Below are 9,592 nucleotides of genomic sequence, written 5' to 3' on the forward strand. Positions count from 1 at the left end.
GGCCCAACGTGATGTTTTGATATATATATAGTGGAATGAGCCTCATAATGAGGCTAATTAACATATCCCTCACCTCACGTAATTACTATTTTTTGATGTGGTGAGAACATTTACGATCTACTCTTAGCAAATTTCAAGTATGTACAAGAATATGCAATACTATTAACTGTATCAAGCATAATACAGTGTTATTAACTACAGTGACCATGTTGCACGTTAGATCCCCAGAACTTATTCATCTTGCATCACTGAAACTCTACATCCTTTAACCAACATCTAGGCAAATTTACAGAGATAAAAAGTTGATTTGTGGTTGCCTAGGGATAGGGTGAGGGGATTGGGAGAAAATGGGGAGTGTCTGGGAATGGGTACAGGGTTTCTTTTTGGAACGATGAAATGTTCTAAAACTGATTGTAGTGATGGATACACAACTCTGTGACTGTATACTAAATCCTATTGAATCGTACTCTTTAAAAGAGTAGATTTTACGGCATTTAGATTTTATCTCTGTGATACTGTGATTTATAATCAATCTCATAATCTAATCAATCACCTAACCTAAGCAACCAGATCATATACACTAATATATCGTTCCAAATATGTATCAAGTTTTTCTTGAGTACTTTCCATGTGCCAGGCAGGAAGACTTGACTTCATAATATCATCTAAGCATCACAACAACCTTGTGAAATATGTATATTATATCCAGAAACTGAGGCTCAGGGATGTTAGGTAATCCACAGTGGCCGAGCTGTGAGTTTAACCTAGGTACAATTCCAAACACAGCACTCCTAACCTCTGTGTAATAATGTTTCAGTTGTATAGTGCGTGTTTTCTTTCCCTAGTTAGATTAAGACTAGGAGGGCAAGGATTTTATTTTGTGTTTCCTTCATGGTCTGGTCATTGCTGTACTTGCTAGTATACCTAGTGCTCAATAAATACTTAATGAATGCCAAATGGAGCTGCAGCTAGTTGAAAATACCAATTCTTTCAAAAAGGATTTAGATTTTAGATTCATGGGTAATATATTCGTCATGGATCATTAAAAGAAGCAAGGATATTTGAGTCCATTCTTAATCCCCAAGATGTCTTGGTGGAGCAGGGACCACACTTTCACAACCTTTGGTGCTTTCTTATGAGTAAGAATTGATTGAGTCAGATGGATTATGGATCTGACCCAATGTGATCATTCTTAGATTCTTCGGGTCCTTTTCTGTTTCCTAGTATCTCCTAGCCTAAACGGGCCTACCTTGCTGCTGGTGCCTCTCCCTGTTTGTCTTTCTTTGCAACCACATCCCTCTTCTTGTGCATTTGAGTAAGATATGGTGCCTATGGGAGGCAGGCATTGAAGTCCAACAGGCCAGGTTTTATCAAAGGTGGTCAACAATAATTATGGTGTGGGGTCAAGCAAGTCGTGCCTCTGAGCCTCAGCTTACACATCAGTAAAATGGAACTAAACAAGCTTCCTCCTCCAAGATGTCAGTATTGTCAGAATTTCACATTTAATAATTTAATATTTATAGGCAGCTGGAGACACATTATAGAGAGATTGGGGTCTATAAATCAATCTAGACGGGATTAATTATCTGTATACAGGTGGCTTGAAATCATCTTCCATTTTCCTGCTGCCTGCATTAGAAACACCCACAGTTGAGCGTGAGAGCTGAGGGGTGGGGGTCAGATGTGTAGACAAGCAAGCTAAGGAAGGAAGACTGAGAGTGTGGTGAAGACTCTCCTGCTGTGTTCCGCTTCACTCCTGACACACACATGCACACACGCACCCAACTCCCCCCCTCATCACACCCCATCTACCTTCCCCATTCCTGCCCAGAATCACTGGTCCTAACAAGGCACAGAGGTGGAAAATCCCATGGGTTCTTTGGCCAGGAAGCCTCTTATTGTCCTGTTCTGACGACCAGCGAGGCAAATGGGAAAAGACTGCCCTCCCCCTTTTCTCGCTCCCCGGCACGTCAGGCTTGCTAGTGAGGATGGGACGCAGTCTCAGGCTCCACGCAATCCTTTCGCAAAGCCAAGAAGTGTGTGTGTTTTGTGTGTGTGTGTGTGTGTGTGTGTGTGTGTGTGTATTGTGTGTAGGGTGGAGGATTGGGGGTGGGATCCCATGACGTTACCGGCTCCGCCTCCCGGTGTATATAAGGGGCGCTTGGCGCGCAACGACCCCAAGCCGCAGCTTTGAAGCCTGAGCGGCCGAACTCGGCAGCTCCAACCCAACTCGGCTTAACTCCGCCTCACCGAGCCCAATCCAACGCTCTCTGCTCCCTAGGTTTGCAACAGCTCTCTGGTAAGCGTTGGGGACCCACACGTGTGTCGGAGGGGGGACGGCGAGGGTCCAGGCGTACCTAGGATTCTCAGGCAACCATGGCATGCAGTTACATCAACGGGGCTGTGACCTGTTGCTGGCGAGACCCCCGCCCCGGGAGTTAGGGCTCCCGTCTCCACCGCAGCTCCAAACCATTTCTAGATGGGGACAGGAAAATCTGGGACCTGAGTCGGGGGGCATCGGGTGGACCCCTTCCTCTCTGCTGAGAGGAGAGTGCAAGCAATCTCGGGCTGCCCTGGGGCCCCTTTCGGGGCGCATCTCCAAATCTTTAGAGGTCGAAGCCCCGCCTCGCTGTTGATGCTTGCCGGTCAGCCTAGCAGGGCTTGAGAGGAAGTAGGGGAACATTTGCTTACTCCCCTGGGCGACGGCTGCGCTAGTTGAGCAGTGTGGGCTTGGTAAGGAGGGATGGAATTGAGTCGGTGCTCACTTTTAATCTGCAGCAAGGTTGGTCCCCTCTCCCTCTGGGGGGTCTGGGGGCTGTGTCTGTTTGAAGCCCCATGGGCAAGCCCCTGGGACCAGCTCTGTTTAATTCCCAAATAGCCACAGGCCAAGGAACTGACACATTAGGTTTCAGGATTCCTGGGTTGAGATTAGGATAAACCCTAACAGTTCCTGGCAAGAGAAAGAGACCTGATATTGATTGAGCACTTACTAGGCGCCAGCCATTCTACTTCAGGGGGCTTTCATGTGCCATTTCTGAAATTAGCCCCTCCAGAAACCTTGTAAGGTATTATAATTCCTACTTGTATATGAAGAAACTGAGGTCAGAGGTAAAGTGACTTGCCTCTGTCCCTTCCATATCCCCCTCCCCATTTCCCAATAGCTCCTTTGCTTGGTGGAGTGGGTCTTGTAATTCGCTTTCAGAGTTTAGGGATAATGAGCCCTATTGAAGGGCTTTTGTCTTGTTTTTCACCAGATCATCCTCTTCAATTCCTGCTAGAATGCCGTGGCAAGCATTTCGCAGATTTGGTCAAAAGCTGGTACGCAGACGTACACTGGAGTCAGGCATGGCTGAGACTCGCCTTGCCAGATGTCTAAGCACTCTGGATTTAGTGGCCCTGGGTGTGGGCAGCACATTGGGTGCAGGCGTGTATGTCCTGGCTGGCGAGGTGGCCAAAGATAAAGCAGGGCCATCCATTGTGATCTGCTTTTTGGTGGCTGCCCTGTCTTCTGTGTTGGCTGGGCTGTGCTATGCAGAGTTTGGTGCCCGGGTTCCCCGTTCTGGTTCGGCATATCTCTACAGCTATGTCACTGTGGGTGAACTCTGGGCCTTCACCACTGGCTGGAACCTCATCCTCTCCTATGTCATTGGTGAGATATGGTAGGGGAGGGAGGGAACTGCACAGCCAGCAAAGGGGTTTTGGGTCAGGAAATCTGGGTGGAATGGTGAAGCCTAAGTATTCTTTATGTTATTCACAGACCCTCAATCTCCCTAAATGTGTGGGTTTGTTGTGGGTCTGGGAGGGTTGAAGGTGTGGAGAAATTGCTCATTCTACCCATCTCCGTCCTGGTTTCCTTAATTAAGTGAATGGTTTTGGTTCTTAAAAAGTAAGAATAGGCCAGGTGCAGTGGCTCACGACTATAATCCCAACGCTTTGGGAAGCCGAGGCAGACAGATCACCTGAGGTCAGGAGTTCAAGACCAGCGTGACCAACCTGGTGAAACCCTGTCTCTACTAAAAATACAAAAGTTAGCCGGGCAGAGTGGCTTACGCCTGTAGTCCCAACTACTCAGGAGGTTGAGGCAGGAGGATCTCTTGAACCTAGGAGGCAGAGGTTGCAGGGAGCAGAGACTGTGCCACTGCACTCCATCCTGGGTGACAGAGTGAGACTTGATCTCAAAACAAAACAAAAGTAAGAATAGGTGAAAACGGCAGGGACTTGTGTGAGCCTGGGGTCTGGGAAGAAAGGAACTTGACCACATGTTTCTCCCTCTGCTACACCAGGTACAGCAAGTGTGGCCCGGGCCTGGAGCTCTGCTTTTGACAACCTGATTGGGAACCACATCTCTAAGACTCTGCAGGGATCCATTGCACTGCACGTGCCCCATGTCCTTGCAGAATATCCAGATTTCTTTGCTTTGGGCCTCGTGTTGCTGCTCACTGGTAAGGCAAAGAGCAGGGTATAATGGTGGGGGCGTTGGGCCAGGAGGGGCTAGGCCCTGGGGCCAGGGATAAGGATGGGGGATGGGCCTGATAAAGGCTTAAGGAAGGTGATAATGCGGGGGAAGAAGAAAAGCTGGAAAGGAACCTAGAAGCAGGGCAACAAGGCTTGGACTGAAGACTTTCTGGGAGTACTGAATGTATTTCTCCCACAGGATTGTTGGCTCTCGGGGCTAGTGAGTCGGCCCTGGTTACCAAAGTGTTCACAGGCGTGAACCTTTTGGTTCTTGGGTTCGTCATCATCTCTGGCTTCATTAAAGGGGACCTGCACAACTGGAAGCTCACAGAAGAGGACTACGAATTGGCCATGGCTGAACTCAATGACACCTATAGGTTAGATGGTCACTCTTAGGAGCTGCAGAGCTGGGAAAATGAAGGGGAAGAGGGAAATCTGTGCTGAAGGATTCTCGATGGGGATGGGAAAAAATGGGAGGCTGGACTTTGAAGACCTAGCTAACTGGTTTGGCATTACAGAAAAGATACAGAGTTGGCTGAACACACCCTTACATTCTCCACCCCTTCTTCCACTCTAGCTTGGGCCCTCTAGGCTCTGGAGGATTTGTGCCTTTTGGCTTCGAGGGAATTCTCCGTGGAGCAGCGACCTGTTTCTATGCATTTGTTGGTTTCGACTGCATTGCTACCACTGGTAACACAGTCATTCCATTCTGTTTGGGGCTTGGGCACAGTGTGTGCCCAGGTTGTATGCAGACTGGGGGTGGTAGAGGAGTGGGCCTGCTTCCCTGATTTAGAAACTTGCAACCCTTCTTGCAGGAGAAGAAGCCCAGAATCCCCAGCATTCCATCCCGATGGGCATTGTGATCTCACTGTCTGTCTGCTTTTTGGCGTATTTTGGTGTCTCTTCTGCACTCACCCTCATGATGCCTTACTACCAGCTTCAGCCTGAGAGCCCTTTGCCTGAGGCATTTCTCTACATTGGATGGGCTCCTGCCCGCTATGTTGTGGCTGTTGGCTCCCTCTGTGCTCTTTCCACCAGGTCAGTGTCAAATGTTTGTTTTCTTCTGCTGTCAGAGTCTCAGGTTATAGCATTCAGTACCAGAGAATACCCCTTAAAAGGGCTGTGAGGGGAAGGTGGAGACCCTTAAACATACAGGCTTGGGAAGAGAGATCCCCGTCAACTCATGCCACCCTGGGCATTCTGCTCTCCAGCCTCCTGGGCTCCATGTTCCCCATGCCTCGGGTGATCTACGCGATGGCAGAGGATGGCCTCCTGTTCCGTGTACTTGCTCGGATCCACACCGGCACACGCACTCCAATCATAGCCACTGTGGTCTCTGGCATTATTGCAGGTAACAGACCCTCTTTCCCTTTCCCTTAGTTGTTTCGCCAACTTCTTTAACTTTGCCACTCCTTTCTCTCATTTCTTGTTTCCTGCCTATTAATTTTAGCATTCATGGCATTCCTCTTCAAACTCACCGATCTTGTGGACCTCATGTCAATTGGGACCCTGCTTGCTTACTCCCTGGTGTCAATTTGTGTTCTCATCCTCAGGTGAGACTCTCTTCCTCTGCACACTGTGATTTGGATTTTTATTCTTGGATGAGGAATGATGGGGATCTGCTCCTCCTCTTTCCTCCTCCGCCTTCATTATTCCAACTTTCTTTTATTTTATTTTATTTTTTTTTATTTATTTTTATTTTTTATTTTTATTTTTTTGAGGCGGAGTCTCGCTCTGTCGCCGGGACTGGAGTGCAGTGGCCGGATCTCAGCTCACTGCAAGCTCCGCCTCCCGGGTTCACGCCATTCTCCTGCCTCAGCCTCCTGAGTAGCTGGGATTACAGGCGCCCGCCACTGCGCTCAGCTAATTTTGTTTTTGTATTTTTAGTAGAGACGGGGTTTCACCGTGTTAGCCAGGATGGTCTCGATCTCCTGACCTCGTGATCCGCCCGTCTCGGCCTCCCAAAGTGCTGGGATTACCCAACTTTCTTTTTTTTTTGAGACAGAGTCTTGCTCTGTCGCCCAGGCTGGAGTGCAGTGGCGCGATCTCAGATCACTGCAAGTTCCGCCTCCCGGGTTCACGCCATTCTCCTGCCTCAGCCTCCTGAGTAGCTGGGATTACAGGCGCCCGCCACCGCGCCCGGCTAGTGTTTTTGTATTTTTAGTAGAGACGGGGTTTCACCGTGTTAGCCAGGATGGTCTTGATCTCCTGACCTCGTGATCCACTCGCCTTGGCCTCCCAAAGTGCTGGGATTACAGGCGTGAGCCACTGCGCCCGGCTATTCCAACTTTCTTTGAGGAATCTGGGTATCTCACCCTGCCAAAAAGAACTTCCCTTAACGGTGATGAGAAAGGTTAAGCTGCCTGGGAGAAGATGGTAAAGTGAGTAAAGGTTGTTCTTAATACTGCCATCTTACTTTTGCCTCAGGTATCAGCCTGATCAGGAGACAAAGACTGGGGAAGAAGTGGAGTTGCAGGAGGAGCCGATAACTACTGAATCAGAGAAGCTGACCCTACGGGGACTATTTTGCCCATTCAACTCCATCCCCACTCCACTCTCTGGCCAAGTTGTCTATGTTTGTTCCTCATTGCTTGGTGAGCAGTGGTATTTTTCTGGGGTGGCTCTGAGGTCAGCGTGATTGGGTGGAAGCGTGTGGCATTTCGTGGCTGAGGAAGAACTAGAGAGACAGCGACTCTCCTTGGAATGGGGTTTCTAATGTCTTAGCATGTTGGTCTTAAGAGTTGGTTTTGATGTCTTTCAACTTGATATTTGAAGCTGTCCTGCTGACCGCTGTTTGCCTGGTGCTGGCCCAGTGGTCAGTTCCATTGCTTTCTGGAGACCTGGTGTGGATTGCAGTGGTTGTGCTGCTCCTGCTGCTCATTATTGGGATCACTGTGGTCATCTGGAGACAGCCACAGAGCTCCACTCCCCTTCACTTTAAGGTAAATAAACTCTCTCTTTTTCCCTTGCCAGCCCATCTTGGGAGAATAGGCTCCAGATATCTTGAGGTCTAATAAAGTTTATAGATATTCTTTAATTGAACATGAAAGGGAAGATATAGGAGGTACCTAGGCCAAAGACTTCTTCTCTGACCCTCTTTAGTTCCTTTCCAGTTCCATTTACCCAAACTGCATATTCTTGAAGTCTCATGAGGTATGCTAAATGAGCAGCCACTGAAATGCAGAGGACAAGTAAGAGTTGGATTCGCCCTTTTCTGGCCTACATAGGATAGGGATCTCTTTCTAGGTCACCCTGTGGTATGTACAAAGAAGATTTTACTTTGCTTTCAGGTGCCTGCTTTGCCTCTTCTCCCACTAATGAGCATCTTTGTGAATATTTACCTTATGATGCAGATGACAGCTGGTACCTGGGCCCGATTTGGGGTCTGGATGCTGATTGGTAGGTATCCACTTGGGAAGAGTAGGCTTCTTTGGTGTCCTAGCCCAACTCCTTTCCCTCTTGGTCTCAAGTAGGAGACCTATGAAGCCTTTACACCCCCACCTCACAGCTACCTTTCCCCACTAGGTTTTGCTATCTACTTCGGCTATGGGATCCAGCACAGCATGGAAGAGGTTAAGAGTAACCAACCCTCACGCAAATCTAGAGCCAAAACTGTAGACCTTGATCCCGGCACTCTCTGTGTTCACTCAGTTTGACATTGTCACACCTAAATGCTGTCTGGTCCCCTGCACAATAATGGAGAGTACTCCTGACTCCAGTGACAGCTAGCCCTCCCTTGTGATGGTGGTGGTGGATACTAATACAGTTCTGTATGATGTGAAGGATGTGTCTTTGCTATTTCTTGTCTATTTTAACCCGTCTACTTCTAAATGATGTCTAGCTGCTTACCAACTTTAAAAAATGATATTAAAAGAAAGTAGAAAAATAAACTGTGTCCTGTTTTTTGCTTGCTAAAGATGTAGAGCCTGACTTTTAAGAGTGAAGAGCCTCAGAGAAGTGTCCTTTGTGTTTTCTCCAGTTACCACAAAAGCATCTGCTGTGCCTGCGGGTGCTTCTTGTTGAATCAGGGTTTGAGGAGGGTGGTGTAAGTAGGTAGCTATCCAGTCCAGTCACACTTAAAAGAATGGTCTTGAGATATGTTTTCCCCTGATTACACTAAAGGTTAGGCTCTGGATAAGTAGATAGCAACACTTGTCTTTGGGATTGGGGTGGACTCTGATAGCGACACTGACATTGGTCAGGGCCTGCACTGAAGCTATTGGCTTCTGTTCCACCTCTTCTAGTTGGACCAGTCCCACACTCCTGTGACTGCCTGAGCATCAGAAATTTTGGCTGGGGTGTTTGGCTGCTGGGAGGGGTGGATAGTCAGGGGATTTGGTAAGGGACCACATATATTAATATATGGGTACTGATTGCTGCAGAAGTAGTAGGAAAATAGAGGTCAGAGCTCTGCTCAGACCAAGAACTATTCACTCATCCATTTATTCAACAAACATAGGTGAAGCTCCTATAAAACATTAGGTCCTGTGCTGGGTGCTGGGGATACAAATGTGAATAAAATATAATCCCCGCCCTCAAGGAACTCACAATCTTGTGGAGGAGACAAGCAGGTAAACATAACTACAAAACAATGTGATTTGTACCAGGACAGTGCAGAGAGCTGTGGAAGCACAAAGAAGGACATGCTTGACCTGAGTCTGCAGTAGATGCTTAAGAAGTGGACTCTTGAGGGAAGGGCTTGACTGTCAGTGTACAGTGTGCAAGAAACCACAGAAGTATGAAAAAACAGATTCAAATTGTGTTTGGGGTGTAGCATACAGTTTAATGTGGCTGGAGGGTAGCATATATGCAGCTGTGGTAAAAGATAAAAGGCTGTATATATGGCCTTGTATACCAAGGAATTTAGATGTTATAAGTGTGTGTGCGGAGAAAAAGAGGTGGGAAGGCCAGGTGCGGTGGCTCATGCCTATAATCCCAACATTTTGGGAGGCTGAGGTGGTTGGATCGCTTGAGCCCAGGAGTTCCAGGTCGGCCTGGGCAATATAGTGAGACCCTGTTCCTACAAAAAATATAAAAAATTAGCTGGACATGGTGGTGCACATATGTAGTCCCAGTTACTCAGGAGGCTGAGGTGGGAGGGATCCTTTGAGCCTGGGAAGTTGAGTCTGTAGCAAAC

At 48.0% G+C, this 9,592-nt stretch overlaps 1 protein-coding gene across 2 annotated transcripts; it reads left to right on the forward strand.

The window, feature by feature from the left end:
• The first annotated feature begins 2,004 nt into the window (after positions 1-2,004).
• SLC7A3 (solute carrier family 7 (cationic amino acid transporter, y+ system), member 3) lies at positions 2,005-8,345 on the forward strand. Of its 2 annotated transcripts, none has more exons than XM_011943125.1 (12): positions 2,005-2,299; positions 3,255-3,649; positions 4,284-4,442; positions 4,655-4,832; positions 5,033-5,145; positions 5,271-5,493; positions 5,667-5,806; positions 5,906-6,008; positions 6,883-7,049; positions 7,231-7,397; positions 7,746-7,854; positions 7,981-8,345. In XM_011943125.1, the coding sequence occupies exons 2-12, from the start codon at positions 3,280-3,282 to the stop codon at positions 8,109-8,111; spliced, it is 1,860 nt and encodes a 619-aa protein (XP_011798515.1). In that variant the 5' UTR covers positions 2,005-2,299; positions 3,255-3,279; the 3' UTR covers positions 8,112-8,345. The 2 variants fall into 2 exon arrangements, with proteins under 2 accessions (XP_011798515.1, XP_011798516.1); XM_011943126.1 differs by having other exon boundaries at positions 3,279-3,649.
• The last annotated feature ends 1,247 nt before the right edge of the window (positions 8,346-9,592 follow it).

Source organism: Colobus angolensis, unplaced genomic scaffold, assembly GCF_000951035.1.
Source record: "Colobus angolensis palliatus isolate OR3802 unplaced genomic scaffold, Cang.pa_1.0 Scaffold216, whole genome shotgun sequence".
Classification (NCBI taxonomy): Eukaryota; Metazoa; Chordata; class Mammalia; order Primates; family Cercopithecidae; genus Colobus; species Colobus angolensis.

Excerpts from the sequence above, each read along its gene's own strand:
- SLC7A3 (XM_011943125.1), top strand. The coding sequence starts at position 3,280 with ATGCCGTGGCAAGCATTTCGCAGATTTGGTCAAAAGCTGGTACGCAGA. Across the intron at positions 5,146-5,270 it reads CGACTGCATTGCTACCACTG|GAGAAGAAGCCCAGAATCCC; the intron begins GTAACACAGTCA and ends CCCTTCTTGCAG. Across the intron at positions 7,855-7,980 it reads TGGGGTCTGGATGCTGATTG|GTTTTGCTATCTACTTCGGC; the intron begins GTAGGTATCCAC and ends TTTCCCCACTAG.